Below are 18,146 nucleotides of genomic sequence, written 5' to 3' on the forward strand. Positions count from 1 at the left end.
TTTTTTTTTTTTTTTTTTTTTTTTATTGTACGAATCGCTTGCCGCACATACAAATTAGCCGCGCGACCTTGATACTCAATTCGCGTCTTTTTTCTCTCTAGTTTTTTTTCCCTCTTAATTAGTATCAGGCTTCTCCTGTTTAACCCAAAAAGATAATAGTACTAATAAAGCGAGCACAGTTTGACGGCCGAGTGTCTTTTGCTGGGAGTCCCGGTTGAATTTTAAAAAGCCAAAAGGTACGATAAAAGGCTTTTCGAGCTTTCTCTGACTGCGTACGAGCTCTAGTTTACTCTCCTCCGGGAGATGGAATAGCTCTCGGACCTGTAATATCGAGGGAAAGTCGAGGAAAGCGGGAAATATACGCGCTTCATGAAAAATCCATCCACTATCGGATGCGTTTTTTTTTCTGTACAACGCAATTGCAAAATAAAAAAAAAAAACAACTGTCTCTGCGAGTTTTTTTTGCAATACATTTATGCACAAACATTTTTTTACTTCATTTCTGTACTTGTTGGTATTTTGATAAAGGATCAATCTAAAATCAGCCTCTCGGCGATTGCGTCACGCAGAAAAAAAAATTTTTTTTACTAAAAACAATGCGCGATACTTATGTGTTTCAAGCAAAAAAAACATAGCACTCTCGTGTTACGTGTATAATAATGTAGGTTAAGATATTCAGCACAAACAATAATTGTGTAAATTTGCACGGTGCCGAGATCATCGAGATAAGTTAGTTACATATACCCGTACAATGTAAGCAGAGCTTTAACAAATGAAAAAAAAAAAAGAAAAAACAAAGACTACCGTGTGCCGTTGAACGTTTTTTCTCCGTCATAAACGAAAAAAGCCCGCCTATACACTTCACATAACTCCGGTGCACCTATTGACACTTGCGTATATTTTTTTTGCATTTCGGGTACACACACATCCAAGGAGAGACGAAACTCCCCTTGGAGGCGCAAGTTGGAGCGATCTAAGGCCGCGTAATTTATGCGAGGCACGTCCGGACGCCGACGAGAGATCGAGCGAGGACGACGCCAATTAGCAATTATTTTCTTCCTCCTCGGCTCGCGGGCTCTATCTGCCATTAATCAAGCACGGATTAAACACGTGTCGACGAGTAACACGCGTTGTTGTCGTCCCGAACCAAAACTCCTCCCCCTCCCTCTCTGTTCTTTGTACGTGTGCACTCGCGTACCAACCAACACCACACCGAAGCTGCACAGCGGCCAAGTAATCGCGACGTGTAATCAAAAGAGAGACCAAGCGTATACGAATTCTCCTCTCGGTACTTCATATATATGTATACATCGCATTGTAAACGTTACTCCGAGGCGACAGTCTCTGGTGGCGGCGGAAATTTTTTTTTTTTTCTCTTCTTCTACGCTTTTTCGTCTCGCGTGCACACCACCAACAGACGGGCACAATTATAGCAGCCGAGGGCTTTCGGAATGCCGGTAACACGGGTAGCTGGGGCCATATATGTGTGCGCCGCCGCCGCCACGCCGGAGATAGCGATAACAGTTAAGCCTCCGCTCTTTCCTCCTCTGATGCGACTCTCTGTGCTGCGTGTGTATGACTTACCTTGTGCGATGCCGACACCGACACCGCCCTAGGAGTCGGATAAAACGAGTGTACTCGCTTCGGTGTATACTTACTCCTCTTTGGATCGTTTGGCCCCAGAGTTTGGTGACACCATGCGTTTGGTGCTTGAAGTGGTTCGATGACAAATCGATAGGGATCTAAGGATATTCGTTGTGTTTGGATGGACAAAATATACTACCATTACATTTGTTGCCGATTATTGGTGATTCTTTGTATAAAGAACAAGCACCATCGCTTGACTTTTACATCATAAGTTTTAAACTTCGAATTAAATAACAAACTTATTCCGATATCGTTATTATAAGACCAACCGTACAACGACGTATTCAAACATTCATTAAGTTCAGGATAAATTTTTTTTTTTTTCATCATTAAATCATAAAATAACGCCATCGACATAGTTGATCGATATCATAATTATTTGATTCAAGCAGTAAGTAGGTATAGCGCGGTTCTATAAAAAGGATTACAACGACCACATAATTTATTATCGATATTGATTAGGTGTGTATATATTTTATATTGGTGCAGGTATATCCATACACCTCAATTATAATAATGGCTATCTACGAGTAATTTAACAAAATGCATTATAATCGTTATCTATAAAAGTAAATTTATTTTGCTCAATTTATCAAGGGACTCTCGCTTATGAAATATACATTCAGTGATTTCTTTATCTATATGCAAGATCAACCAACTCACGAATATTGATTCTTAGTCCCCATATATTATATACTTACTCCTTATGAAAACGCATACGTAACGAATATACCTGATGCATAAAGTAACAGAGTTGATGTCAAACGGTACCTACAGCTATTGTTAGGTACATGCACTCTTATAAATTTAATCAAGTTACATTTGATCTTTTTGATTCTTTGAGTGTTTTTTCTTTTCTTATTATTTTTTTTTTTTTTACTTCAATCGCGATCTACAACGTACACGACACGAATAACCCTAACACCATCATGACTAAAGAATCGAGCTAATAAAACGCACGCAAAACAGCCGTGCGATTACTTGGCACTTATTCGTTATTTTAAGGGGTCAGTGCGAGCCCCAGGATAAAAATAACCCACCCAGGCATACAAAAGGGGTAGCGCAGCCAGCGTTAAAAATGTAGGTAAGCAGGTGACAATCCTCTTGTGGACGTTTTAGAGGCGCTAAGCTCCTCGATAGTGGCTGGATACGCACTTGGACGCGTGTATAATAACACAAAATGTGTCGTGCGTGCAGCGACCGTGGACCCGGACAAAACGAAGCCCCCGCTGTAAGGCACAACCATAGTACAACAACAACAACAACAACATCAGCAACAAAAGACATCGGAGAAAAAGAATGACGGGGGGTCCATACGTACAAGGATTATTCCACATTATTTCGCATTGTGCATGCCTGCATGACCGCGCACGCATATGTGAGCCTCATAGTATATATGCGTTGTGTGCGGTGATGCTGGTGCCCGTAATCGCTCGCATACAGATAAATATATGCGTTCAAGGGCGTGCGCGTGTGTGCATTTACAGCCCCGTGTGGCACACACAAAAAAAAAAAAAAAAAAAAGACGCGCTCGGCTCGGGACAATATGCTTATGTCATTTTTTGTTGCTGCAGATTTTTTAATTCATCATCGAGTGCTAGTTAATGAAGCTCTCACGTGGAACCAATCGTCCACGAGCATCGAATAAAAGTTCCAATTGAGCCCTGAAGATATCTATACAAACACTTTACAACTGGTACCTGAACGAGGGGCTGTCCACGGGATTCAAAGATTCAAGAAATAATAACGATTCAATTAGGATTTGAATCTTGAATCACAAAAAAAAAATTTAATTTAATTAAATAACCTTTTAAGCAATCAAGCATCGGCGATAAGAAACCCAATAGTTTATCAGTATATTTATTAACAATATCTGCCTTGGTGAGTAAGCAGCGGTGATTAAAAACCCAACTGTTTTTTTGGAAATTAAATATTAAAATAATCTTTGAGGCGAGTAAGCATCGGCGATTAGAAACCCAACTGTTTTTCACTAGATTTATTAATAAAATAATCTTTTAAACGAGTAAGCATCGGCGATTAGAAACCCAACTATTTATTTGACAATTAATTAAAAAAATAATCTTTGAGGTGCGTAAGCATCGGCGATTAGAAACCCAACTGTTTTTCACTGGATTAATTAATAAAATAATCTTTTAAACGAGTAAGCATAGGTGATTAGAAACCCAATTGTTTTTCACTGGATTTATTTATAAAATAATCTTTTAAAAGAGTAAGCATCGGCGATAAGAAACCCAACTGTTTTTCGCTAGATTTATTAATAAAATAATCTTTTAAACGAGTAAGCATAGGCGATTAGAAACCCAATTGTTTTTCACTGGATTTATTTATAAAATAATCTTTTAAAAGAGTAAGCATCGGCGATAAGAAACCCAACTGTTTTTCGCTAGATTTATTAATAAAATAATCTTTTAAACGAGTAAGCGTCGGCGATTAGAAACCCAATTGTTTTTCACTGGATTTATTTATAAAATAATCTTTTAAAAGAGTAAGCATCGGTGATAAGAAACCCAACTGTTTTTCGCTAGATTTATTAATAAAATAATCTTTTAACCGAGTAAGCGTCGGCGATTAGAAACCCAATTGTTTTTCACTGGATTTATGAATAAAATAATCTTTTAAAAGAGTAAGCATCGGCAATAAGAAACCCAACTGTTTTTCACTGGATTAATTAATAAAATAATCTTTTAAACGAGTAAGCATAGGCGATTAGAAACCCAATTGTTTTTCACTGGATTAATTTATAAAATAATCTTTTAAACGAGTAAGCATCGGCGATTAGAAATCCAACTTATTATTTGACAATTAATTAAAAAATTAATTTTTGAGGCGAGTGAGCATCGGCGATTAGAAACCCAACTGTTTTTCACTGGATTAATTAATAAAATAATCTTTTATTGATTTAATTATTTAATTTAATTTTATTGATTTAATTATTTTATTGATTTAATTATTCGTGCACTCCGATAGGGTATCTCTTTTGATGAACGTCAAACTAAAATTATTTTTCCAACAAATAATCAGATATTTTGTTTAATAAATTCAAACTGCAGTTTCAATTGACAAATACTGACGAGCAATTCGTGTTTTTCTGAAAATTGTCCAGTACTGCTCGTAAAAAGATATTCCGTACGGTTATCCTGCCAGTGGCATCGGTATCTATTTCAAGAATGTGTGGAATCTGCAACAAAGTCAAACAGATAGTTTGTATACTCGCTCAGGACTCTATCGCTCGGACAACGAAAAATTTATCCGTGACAAGAAAAAACAATTAGGATTCTTTCATGACAAGCTTATCTCCAGGTATTCACTAATAACACGCATAAATGGGAGAACAAGATAAACAGCATGTCTAGATCTCTATATTACTGTTGTATAACTCTTTCATATTTTAATTATTTATTTGCGTTGAAGTACAGTATTAATTGTATAGATTATACCAATTTAATCAACCTTGCATATAAAATATAACTCCTATTCTGTTGAAAATTGTCCAAATTAAATTATTCTAATATTTCAACTACTCGCTGTTACATTTAATCATATTTAAAGGTGTAAAAAATAAAATGCATAATTCCACAACAAGGTCAAACACACATTTATTGATATCGACAATAACTTGTATACTAAAGAATTTCTCGTCAAACAATACATTTCATTATTTTCTACCTCTTTATGATGGTAAAATACCTTGAAGCAACCAACTCGGATTATTTGTCCTTGAAGATCATTTCTGCGCTGATCAAAAGCCAGATTAGTTGCCCTTAATCCTTTCTTTTCATCCCAACTTCCAAAATGACTTTTAATCAATTCTCGATCCCTTGCAATTTGATAAACTTCGCTAAGCTCTCGAGCATTTATACCCGTAATTTTCTGCATTACGAGAAATAGGCAGTTGAAAGGAATGTAGTTGTTGGAGAAAAATTCATCAGCTTTTGTTTTTTCACTCAAAAAAATCATCCATTGAATGTTGTCCGTTACAAACCACAAGGATATTTCCTAAAAGCGTATCGCACACTCAATTACTGTGATTACAAAAGTAGTATAAAAACGTATACAAATAAATAAAAACTGCTTAGCAAAAACTATCTTCAGATCGTGAAATCTGAAAAATGCTTCTTGTTTCTTTAATCAAGTTCACGACTACAAACATTTTTTATCAAAACAAAACAACCAAAATTAACATAATGCTAACTTTAAGAAACTGTTTCATCTCTTCGGAGTCATTCATCAGCACGATCAAGGTATTCTGCAATTCAGGAGTATCAATTTTCATCTAGAAAAAGAAGTATCAGAGAACGTTAGTGGCATTTAAATATTTTAATTAATGATCAGTGATTATAACGAAAATAATTAAATAATTCTAGTATGATTGTCTGTCAAATCATGCATGTATTAGATGAACTGAATGCATAAAAATGATGGTTCTTCCTCGAGTATAAATTTTTATGTTTTACCGAAATGTTAAAGTCATATATAATAAATTATAAGGCCATCATCACACGTAACAGCGCAATGTATAAAATATTTTTATGCTTGCAGAGCCCAAAGATTTTAATTCAAGGACTATCTTGTGTACAAATATACAAATAAAGCTGTTTTTCTTCTTATGGACCAAATAATCAAGTATATAATCACTTTCATACGCAGCACAAGACAAACTTGACTTTTTATGCTAATAATTATTTTTACCCCGTCAAATAGTAATGTAATGCGTCTAACTACTTTTATTTTTAAATAAAAGCCACTGTGTACTGATAATGCCTGAAAACGATCTCGGTGATCCTTTTTAAAATGTACAATTAAATAATATTAAACGTTTTGTTCAGAGATTTTTTTAAAGTCAAAAAAATGTATCCAGTTGCTAACTAAAAGTTTTGTTTCATTACCCTTGATTTAAAGACTTCTATCTGATTAAAACATATTTTTACCATCGGAAAATAGATTTTCATGGTATCAATAAGTTTATTAAGCACGTGGTATGGATTGAAAAAAAAAAATTGCAAAAATTTGGGTGCGCACGACCGCGCTTGAGCCAGGTATTAGCTGACCTGTCATCCCTAGTAGTTGTTATTACAATCTTCTAACACCCTAGTAAGGCTCCTGGCTCAGTTTCCCTATCCTACTTTCTATCTGACCCTACAACCCCTCAATGTGCTACTTATGATTCTACCTTAGATCTAGGATTAACTCTACCTTATTTCTATTTTTCTTATTCTATCTTACAACTATTTTTCTTATTCTATCTTACAACTATTTTTTTATTCTACGTTATTTCTAATTATTATTCTAATTATTCTACCTTAAGATCTACTCTTATTGTTCTACCTTACATCTAGTCTTACTACTCTACCTTAAATCTACGATTTTTAATTCTACATTAAAATCTATTTGCTTACTGACTAAGGCTTATAGATTAATTAATTTCTACCCAACACCGCTTAAAACTACGTCGAAGGTTGGTCTCGAACCCGGACCTCCTGGCAACTCAATATCGGATAGCTAAAGCTTTCATACGCATTTAACCACGCAGCTACTGAGCTCTTAATGCCCGGCTTGTTTAATAGTAAATTTCAATCATTAGTTTGGTATAGATAAAAAAATGCCTGTAAGTGAGATACTTGTGTATGTGTTGATTGCTTGGCGTATCGGTAAGTATATCTATATGCCCGACCAACTTGACTGTAATCGGTTATACAGATATACTGATATCATGCTAGGCCCACATAGTTATCAAATTTCTCGTTGGAGGGCGCCGTTTTTGCAACGCGATCGAGGCCCAGCTGACACATAATGATGTGCAAACGTAGCCGTGGGTGTTTGCTTAAAATAATTACAACGTATCATCTTATAATATTGTATCACACTGGAAGAAAAGTGGCAACAAAAAGCCAACGCGATGTTAAAAGCGTCGCATTTTAGATGATAAGTTTTATCTTCTACGCCCCCTTGCGTGAGAAAAACAAAGCGTCTACGTGAGTAACATTGAAGCTTATGTGCAGCTGAATAGAATTAAAAGCGTATGACGTGCGCTATTGAATGGCAAATGAGCGGATATTTCGTATTTATTTGTTAAAGAAAATGAATCTTTGATCTCCAACTGAAAATTTACCAAAAACTGGCGCCTCTCGTGTTTTGTTGGTATAGCAAGTGCATTTGTCGGTCAGCTGGATCCCTCCGTGTGTTGAGTATACCTATACGTACATAATTATTATTATATATTATCATAACAACTCGCCGCGACGCTGCGCTGGTAAATAGATATACAAAACTCGATGGAAATCTGACCGACCGACTGAAAAATGCTAATGATACTAATTACCAGATCAGATTATGTTCATCACTAATTATTTTTCCACACTATAGATGGCATATAAGCTTTGCTTTTGTAGGGGCTTACCCCCACTCTATACTAGTCGTGCGGTGTAACCGCTCATGGTGTAATAAAACTAGAGGTGAGTCCATCAGCCACCGAACTGATCAACCAATCAGGACGTTGGATCTTGCGACCTTCCATCTTGCATTTTCTACCAATAAGAGCAGAGAGCGCGTGGTTCGGTTAGAGCATATATAATATTCTTGGCGTCTGCTGCGCGATGTAAATAATTGAACTTATTGTGTAAGTCTTCAGTGCGTGCACTTCATGGTGTAATAAAACTAGAGGTGAGTCCATCAGCCACCGAACTGATCAACCAATCAGGACGTTGGATCTTGCGACCTTCCATCTTGCATTTTCTACCAATGAGAGCAGAGAGCGCGTGGTTCGGTTGTATGAGAGAGATTGCTAACGCCAATGCTACGGCGTGAGACAACTTTTTTCCACTGATCGGGGCGACCCGCCGCGGCCAGCCGTCGAACCAAGGCGCACATTTTTCGAGAGTGTGCGCCTATATGCTCATTTCCACGCGAATCCACTTCTCTTCTTGTAGGCGCACGCTCTTCGATACTTCGATACGAGTCTCGCACTCTCGAAAAATGTGCGCCTTGGTTCGACGGCTGGCCGCGGCGGGTCGCCCCGATCAGTGGAAAAAAGTTGTCTCACGCCGTAGCATTGGCGTTAGCAATCTCTCTACTCTCTACTCATCTCTGGCACTGTTCAGTCCTTGCTGAGCTCGAGTCCGAGCCACACATGTAATGATAGTAAATAAAGCACACACTCATATACAAAGTCTCTCTGCTCATTCCAGATTCCAGCACCTTCTCCCACGACGACATATATATATATAGTAGGGACTAAAACCCTACACTTTGATAAGTATAAGCTCACTTGTAAAATAATAAAAAGCGTTGTTCTGCACACAGGATATTGTATTGTGGTCGTTGTGAACGATGACGGTTAATCAAGTCCGAAAGAGGCTGTTTCGAATCAAATGTACGTGTATGTGTATACACGACGAGGCTCGTACCTGAACACTAGGAGCTCCAGATGAAAAACTCCATTCGGAAGTAGGTCTCGTGGAAAATGTGTATCTAGAATTGTACTTGCACAAGTTCTTGATTTTTGGTGTATTTTTGACAAACTTTTTGCAAAGTAAATTCATCGGGAGCTATATAGGTCATCCGATAGACAATGTAATACACGAGTGAGATCATCAGGGGCATCGGCAGTAGCAGTGAACGGTGACGTGTTCGGGGACGTAATAATAACCAACGACGACGAGAAGAGAGCGAACGATTATAATACATACAGCAGCTCTTGCTCTCTCTCGATAAAAGCAACGCGAAATCTACCTTACAGTACATACTACTGGCTCTGTATAAGTCGTGCGCTCCTCTTGCGAAGCCAGTACTTATACCCGTACACGCCATATGATGTGTGTAGCCGAGGCATAGTAGAAAAAAAACGACTGCTCATTTCTAGCCATTGTAAATTGATCTATTCAGCGGGTCAACCGTATTATACCCCCGATCTCTTGTCTCTGTCCCTCTTGGGTTCGTCATCTCTTTCTCGCCTCGATTATGAGTGCCCGCGCGCACGAGGTTATACAGGGATGGCACCACGAGAGAACGAGTGAAAAGAGAAGGAAGCCGGTAGGTACATATATACGCCAGCGAGGGCACACGTGGTATCCCGCTGCGCGTTACAGTCTCCGGGCGCGCATTGTTGCGCCCTTTTTTTTACCTCATACCTATACCGTATACCTTCTCTCCCTGTATACGTACTGCAGGTATACCGGGCCCCGAAAGAGAGCGCACTCGCCCCACTTTCCTTTCTCTCTCTTCCTTCCCCGCTGGGAGAGCTAGCTGCAGCCATACGGACGAGGCGACGCAACGGCGCAATCGAACAATGACGGCCTTCAACTGGCAAAAGAGCATTGTCGGAGGGGGGAAAAAAGACGCCCGGGAGAAAGACAGAGAGAGACAAGTTGTGTACTTTTTTTTTTTTTTTTTTTTTTTTTTCGGTCAAATCGCGGGCTCAGCCACTGTACTTTAATTTTTTCTTTTTCTTTTTCGAGCTTATGCAACATCTGGCTGTTTTTGGGAGTTTTTCCTGCTTTTTCCATGAAATTGCTTCCCGTCCCGGCGATAGCAGGGCACGTCGTACATTTTTTATCAAAGCCCATCGTTGTTGTAGGAGAGTATCTCCGTGATCGTCACTCGATGGCTGCGGCACACCTGCGTACAATGCACAGAGTTGCGAAAAGTTCCATCAGATAGAGCCGGCCATACCAGCCCGAGTGGGTGCTCCAACTTTGGACGAGAGCCCAAAAAACATCGTGGGTGTGACGCACGTGCATGTATATGTATATACATATTATACACTGGTTCCAAGTTGCAGTAGCACCGGCATCATCATCATCATCTATCTGCCGGTCTTAACGTTTCGCCGTTTCTCCCGCACGCGCGCGCGTGTGCCCCGCGCTGCCCCGTTGGGATTTATTGGTGCAATTAGAATGCACCTCGGGGGCATTAAACCCTCGTAAAACGCCGGACCGCACCGACGGCCCGACTAATGCCACCTGATAATGCTCTTTTTCCCCGCTATCTCGTGCTCGTATACTAGAAAAGAAGACGGGAGAAGACGAGTCGCAGTCAGCTGCCGTCCGTGATTATAATAAGGTCCGGGGTCATGTTGGGCTGTTGCTCTTCCCATCCGTCTCTTGCCTTACCCCCCCCCCCTTCGTTTCTTTCATCTCGACCAAGCATCTCCAAGACGAAATCGTTATCGCCCGTTCGTTGAAAAACTCATTTACATAAGTTGCCGGCACAACAACGTGCCGACCCAACCCCAGGATCCCTCCACAGGTATATTATCTACAACATACCTTACGGTCGTACGGTGGAATGAGAAGAATTTTACTAAATCCGTATACACATTTGGAAATCCTTCAACTCGGTGCTTTCCAAAAGATTACGTGGAACGATGATCGTAAGATAATATTATTATTATGACATTTCTCTCTTGTCTTCAACAAAAAAGCGTACTTGGGTATATATTGGAAATAGGAGCCATTAGGATTAATTAACCAAGTTCATGGGAGGCATTGGGCCTCGTTTGAATATTTCTCCGGCGCGTATACGAGATCTTGTGATTTCTAACATGTCCAATAATAACGTATATAGGAAGAGAAGAGTCACACAAAGTTTTGGACGATGATTCGAGGTACCGATAGTATTATGGCCGATAAAGAGCGGGAAACGCAAACAGGCACAGCGAAAATAGAGAGAGAGAGCACCGGCTTTTGTCGGTGTCCCTCCTTATCTATTTATTGCCCGTGAACGACACTCCCGATGTAAATAAACAATAAAAATACAATCGATTCCACTATGTATGAAACCGTGAAATGTCGAGGCAAGACAAAACGAAAAAAACAAAAACAAAGTATTTACATTGCTTTCTTTTGGATGAAATTTACGATCCATCCGCGTGGGGAGGTGGTTCGGTGTACAAGATAAAAAGAAATTGTTATTTACGCGCGGTCTCGCGGTAACGACTTCCTTCGGGCGCGGGGAGATAGCCATTGGGACGCGAAAAATCATTAAAATCGAAGGCGCTCCAATTAAATCGCCCGCGCACGCACTTCTCGGAAATCCGAAATGCACCTTCTCACGAGAGGAGCACCTCGTACACGCGTGGGGCTATATCCATGTAAATGCACTCTGCAAGCGGTTGGAGTCACGAGTGTGCCTTGGCCTCTAATTGCGATTCAAAGCTCAATTAACAAACGAATCGCGTAGGCGAGCCGATCGCGGGGCCAAGGTTTTAATCGCCGCGCGGAAAACTTATGGCGCGATTCCGGACCGGTTCTCTTTTCCTGGCGAGCAGTGTCGTGCCTGATGCTTGTGGTGGCACACCGATCCGTCTATATACCGCGACGACGATCGAGAGAAGGATGCACGAGGATACGGTACACCGGTACTACGACTGCTAATAGAGAATTACGGCGTGCGATGTTAAAGCATCGCTGGATGATCGTGCGAGTGTCGGATGCCTTTTTTTTCCCTACTGTGTACTGCACCGTACGGTATATACCCGTGGCTCGCAAAGAAACACCGGACGTATCGTGTATTGATTTTTCTCTTTACTCGATTGATTTCATAACTTTAAATATATGTTTTTTGGTTTCTTCGAACTCTCGTCTGATCCGATCAATTAATTAGACCCTCCAATGGTGTCTTGATTTATAGGGCTCCAGTCGCTTCGCTACCTACATATACCTGTAGCTTATTTATTTCTTGTAGTAATAGTTTTGATTGTTTTAAGATTGGTTGAGTTTTCGTGATTTGGTGATAAAAAAATAAAGATTACACGTAAAAATCTAGTCGTTAAAAACTTGAATGACCCTATAACGATTTAAATCAGCATTTAGGTACTTGACTGGGGCAAGATTTGAAAAATGGTGAAAAGAGTGTTAAAGCCTTAGAAAACTCATGATCTTGGTAATAATGAAAATCAACGGGTCCTTAGAGATCTGTAACCACACGTATAATATGTGTAAGCCGTTGAAGGATATCCTTTCGCTTGATTTTACTATCCAAAGGAGTTTTGTTCGGCTTGAGTTTTTACTTTACAAATACCATGGAGTTGTACCTCGAATTGAAGAAAAAAAAAAAAAAAAAAAAAAAAAAAAAGTACAAATAGTTTGTACAATAGCGTTTCTCTAACGAGTCTCAAAGTTTCTCATGACATCGCTGTCGAAACCCTCACGAGAGAACCTCAACCTGTTTGCCAATGGCTCGAGAAAAGGATAAGAGAGAAAAAGGAAGGGAAAAAAAAAAACTACGAAGCCCTCCCTCCTCGTAAAACGATTAATTTTTTCTCATCTTTCTTTCTCGAAAAGCTCCACAAAAGGAAATTTACCAGTTGCCAACAAACACGGGAAGAAAGGGGTTCGGTGGCAGGAACGGCAACAGCAGAAATAAAGAGGCTCAAAGAAAGGAACGTGACACGCGCTGTGGGAGTAAGGATTCTTACAAATTGTAGTCCTTGGCTCTCTCTCTCTCTCTTCACGTGCTGTTGGAGCAGGTTTGGTAAAGAGCGCGAGCTACAAGACGCAGGGAAGCGATCGGTGTACACGGGGACCTGGTCGAGGAAAAAGGGTATGAAGAAAAAAAAGGGAGCACAGCAAAGTCGGCAACAGTACAGCGAACAAATATACACACAGGCACACGCTACGCAGAGTAAAAGAGAGGCGATGTCTTTGGTCGCAAGAAACTTGCGCGTGCGCGCTCGCGAGAGGTTGACAGTATTTTTGTTGGGAGTCGTCCTGGCCAAGACACCTTCATTACTAATACGCTCTCATCCTCGTCGATGAAGAACAGGAACTCGCCCATTCAGAATTCAGCCTCATGAATAAGGCGGTGCCACGTGCTTCTGTTTTCCGCTACAACTCCTGTTGCCCCCACATCCAAGTCCGGTCGTCGCAAACCCGATGCTCCAGACTTGTACTTGTTGCCTTTTCGACGTCCTGCTCGACATTCCACGGGAAAACGTAGCCGGGTTTTCTCAGTTGGTTCTCTTTTCTCCGTGTGTATGTACACACGCACAGCTTAGGACAGCGGCACAAATACGTGTGGGAAAAGATGCCCACGTGCTATCAAAAACAGAAAATATTTTCAACTGTAAAGCACTGATGGTTGGATGCTGGTAGAATTTATTACCGGGAAAACTGGATGTTGGTTGATCTGATGTTAATGCATGATTGGGAATGAAATACCATTAATATATTAATGAACACCACTGGAATTATTTTTGACTCTATAGCGTCGAAATGAGCTGATTGATACTGTGATAAAGCGTTTAAATTTAAATTCTCTTTGTAAACGAGTACCTGTGCTGACCTATTTCTTTTAGAGACACCCAAGACGACTTATCTATTCATGTCGATCAAAGACACGTTAACATCTACATGTTGGGCGCTTCAACCAGTGTATTCACCCACTTCTCACGCGCACACATGATTATCATTTAGACTAAGTCAGATATTAATGATATAATTTATGGCAAAGGCGTTGAAAATATTATTAAAGTAAGCCACTTTTCTTATACTGAAATAATAAAAAAATACATATATATTACAATCATGATTGCGAGAAACCTCGAAAAACCAAAGCCCAGCGACTACATGTATATATTATACTATCGTCCAATTAAGAAAATTCAAGCTCTAATTATTTATTAAAAGCACCATCCCCTTGTTCTCTGTTGCAGATCAGACAAGAGAAGCCCTTCTACATCGCCGACCCGGAGGTGGATTCGCTGGTAAGTAAATTTCCTTATACGTACTCTCAAAGTAGAAGGGCCAGACAGGGGGGGCTTGCCGCGTGTATACACACCCAGAGAGAGCCCATAACGCAAATTAACGTTCGCTCCACCTTCTTTGCTTGATCCGCGGTGCCTGGCGCTTACAGTGGCACAGCTACGGAAGGAGGAGTACAACACAAGGAGCCAAAGTTGCAAAGTTGCTCCTAACGAGTGTCTTTGGGTACACGATTAAGCGCATAAGCGCCGGCCCGAATGGGACCGTGGGAGAAGAAGGAAAGTGGCCCCCTCTGCCCCTCCTCGTTCGTATATATATACGAGGTGTAAGCGCCGAGCGAGATCTGCTTTTTTTTTCCTGGGCAATGGTATCATACACCATTTAAATCGTAACGAGCTGAGTAAGTGGTGTACACGAAACGACGCGGCGGATCGCTTTTGACCGCGAGTCACGCAGCGTTTAAAATGCCTGGCTGTGTAATTACACGACTAGAAAAGAATAATGAGAGCCTATACGTGAGATGGAAGTACGATAAAACGCCCGTTATTTTTCACTCGTCCTTCTTCCTTTTGGTTTGATCTGGCAATCATCTGACGCGCTACATTGTTTCCTCGCACGAAAACGTGCCTCCGTACACCAGCGATATTGATGGAGAAAAAGTTGCCTCCGTCGATACGTACATTGTTCGGATGTCAATTATTTCGCTGCCTCAATATTTATCGAAAAGGAGACGACAGCCAGAGCACACCTCGCGTACATTCGCGTGTTATACGCTTATACGCAACATTACTGGATGACCTTGAGACGCCGGAAGAAACTATAAGGTGATCATTGTTGAATGAAGTAGCGAAAACGAAGTATTATGTACGGTGAAACTGAAAATCGCGTTGTTCGAGCGTTACCGGCGCGGCCGATACGATCTATACGTTGCAGTGGTTGGGTGACGCGGGAGACGGGAATTTTCGTAACTCAATGAGCGGAAGAAAAAAAAAATTCTTTTCAAAGATGCGTTGCGTAAGATTCGCTTTACGTGATTAATTACGGTGTTGTTCCCTCCCCCCCCGCGGCCGATGGTTCTCTTTTGAAAAAAAGGCCACCAGTCACTGAAGTCGCGCGCTCATTGTCGATTTGCAAATTACACCGTATTACGGAACAAACTATAAAAATCGCGAGAATAAGAGAGTTTCCTAACGAAGGCGGTGGCTGTAGGAGAAAAAAAATGTGTATCGCGTGTCGCCCGAACCATTTGCTGCACAGTCTCTAACAGATGTCTTCCGAGAACGGCTCGGGACGATATACTTACCGTTGAAAAATTTCCCGAGGTTAAAGCCACCTATAAATCACCGCTCGAGTCGTTTGGGTGTACAATGAGTATATGCCGCTCTCCCGCGCAAAAATCCCCTTCCCACGTAAAATCACCGTATCGTGCAATTCACGCCGTTGGTACTCGTTTAAAATACACTCCAATAGATTCGGAATGTACCTCATCGCGACACTATTAATACTATAATGAACAGTATATGTATAGATGTAGAAACGAATGCACGAAAAAAAAGAAATTTTTCAATTCATTTTTTTAAAATTTCCATTAAAAAAAAAAAATAAAAATAAAGCAACAAAGCCGCGCAATTTCTGCAGCTTTCAAGTTTTTAGCCCCAGCGAGAAGGAGCAATTACATGATTTTAATAACTCAGAGGGGCATAAAAGCAATCGTAAGCGAGGAACAAGCCGGTGCGAGAGGCAGGGATACAAACTAGGGAAGGGAGGACGAGCAGAGCTTCCGGTGCACGGGCGCGAGAGCCCATAGTAGCCAGGAGATGTACTTACGAAAGGGACAAACGAGTGAGAGAAAGCCCCTTGGTGTGTTATAGGTGTAACGTGTGTGTACGTGCGTGGCTTCATTACGCCCGTGGCTAATCGCGATCCACGAGCATCGAGCCTCCCTTCCCACCCGGGGTTTTTTGCTCAACTGCCCTCAACGTGCCTTTGTTCCCGAGACTCGCGCACCGATCGCTTTTTGCCGATAATTTTGCAGAACGGAAAACATCTCCCATCCCTCTTTTCTCGCGGGCGGAATTGCCTCTGATGCGCCGCGTGTAATGCACCACGTGATTGCGCCCTGCACGCAGAGGAAGTCGCGCGCAAGCCGGTGGGATGAGTGGGTAGCTATATATAGATGACTCCACAATGGACTCTATATGAGGGTACGTTGCTTCATTCGGGACCCTGACAATCTTCTTCGCGATCAAAAACGAAGGCATTCGCGTTTGTCCCCGCAAGTTTCTTTTTTCCCGATTAAAAACTCCCGCACCCCCTGAGATGGTGCTCTCTAATGGATTTCGACTGCGACGTTGTTCAGTCTTTACGATACCAAGTGTACTCCACATTTTGGGTAATTTTCGTCACGGCCGAGTGATCCGAGAAGGATCCAAAGCGTCAGAAGGTCCCACGTCGACAGCTGACTGACTCCCGACAGGAAACCCCTGGAGGTGACGTTAATCCCCCGGCTTTTACTTGTTCATCCTGCTGGAATTTCCAAGTTACAGTGTACACTTTTCTCGCGCCACAAGACCCACGGGCCATATTTGATTATCGAGTCGTTAAATTTTTAATTCACTACATCGTGGTATTGTGCAAGAGTAGGCACAACATTGGGTAGGGAAGCTAAAGGGTGTTGGTGAGGAAACCGAGGAGGAAACGCTTTCCCGTGAGTTGAGTTTGCACAATGGAGCAGCGCCCCAGAGTTTTCTGTACAAATAAAAAAAAAGGTGTGCCCGTGCACGGATGGATGGATGGGTGTACCTACTGCCATGCACGAGAAGGGGGCACTCGACGGTGGAGTGTACTCGAGACGGGTGTATACCGAAGGTGGGCGGATATTCGAGGAGCAGCATCACCGTAGCTCCTACTGTCGAAGAGAGCAAAGCAAGCATCATCAGCCGAAGCGCGGAAAGTCGACTCTCGAGGGTGTTGGTATTTATGTACGGACTAAACAACACTTGGCCTGCATCAGCGTGTACGCGTGGACTAGCCAATGAGATGCAGTATAATTGACGCTTTCGCGTTTTCCTCCGACGCTTCGCCAGTAGGTATATCACGTAGGTAGGCGCGACTTCAAAGAGCCCCGTACGCGAATTTACACGCGCGTGTGCGTTTGTTGTGCGCTTTCGCGAGGCCACGGGTATGCTTTTGTGTCTCTTCTCCGGCACCCCGTACTCTTTGGTGGGCTCCTCCCTTTTTTCTTCCGTTTCGGCCTTTCGGCTTGCCTCATTATTCGAGAAGCCGAGATTTGCTCTATTTTCTCCCATGTGTATCCATGGGTACTTCAAGGAGAGGCGCGGGTTGGGAGCTTCGTCTCTAAACATCTCGGCACTCGTACTATTTTCGACGCGCCCACAACGAAATTTGTTTGCACGTCCTAAAAATAAAAGTGGTACTGAACGCGAGCGCAGTTACATCATCTCTCCTGTACATGTATATATTTATATATGCTTCGAGTATCGGCACCGCGATCTCCTCGTTTCCATCTCTCCCTCCTGGTAACGGTATCCCACAGCCGAAAGGATACATCCAGGAAAAAAAAAGGATGCGTCGGACGCTGCATGGTCCGAGAGTGATTGTACACGCTGGCCGAAGACGCGTGTCATTCATCTTCTCTCGTTGGCTTTGGTCTGCCTGTGTACGTATGAGCTGCTCTTTTTATGTAAGTTTTGATACTTCTCACGCTTCCCCCGCTGGGTCGCGAGGGTGAAAAAATAAAAACGTGAGGCTCGAATAATT

General features: G+C 41.6%; 1 protein-coding gene across 1 annotated transcript in view; it reads left to right on the top strand.

Moving 5' to 3' along the window:
• The window catches only part of hth (Meis homeobox homothorax), a 380,124-nt gene that overhangs the window by 19,023 nt on the left and 342,955 nt on the right, over positions 1–18,146 (top strand). Inside the window, exon 4 of the mRNA XM_089590775.1 lies at positions 14,318–14,368. Within this exon, the coding sequence (XP_089446901.1) occupies positions 14,318–14,368 (51 nt within the window). The remainder of the gene's footprint in view (positions 1–14,317; positions 14,369–18,146) is intronic.

Source organism: Copidosoma floridanum, unplaced genomic scaffold (genome assembly GCF_036245765.1).
Source record: "Copidosoma floridanum isolate Cflo_tuat_1 unplaced genomic scaffold, Cflo_Japanese_pri ptg000013l, whole genome shotgun sequence".
Lineage (NCBI taxonomy): Eukaryota > Metazoa > Arthropoda > Insecta > Hymenoptera > Encyrtidae > Copidosoma > Copidosoma floridanum.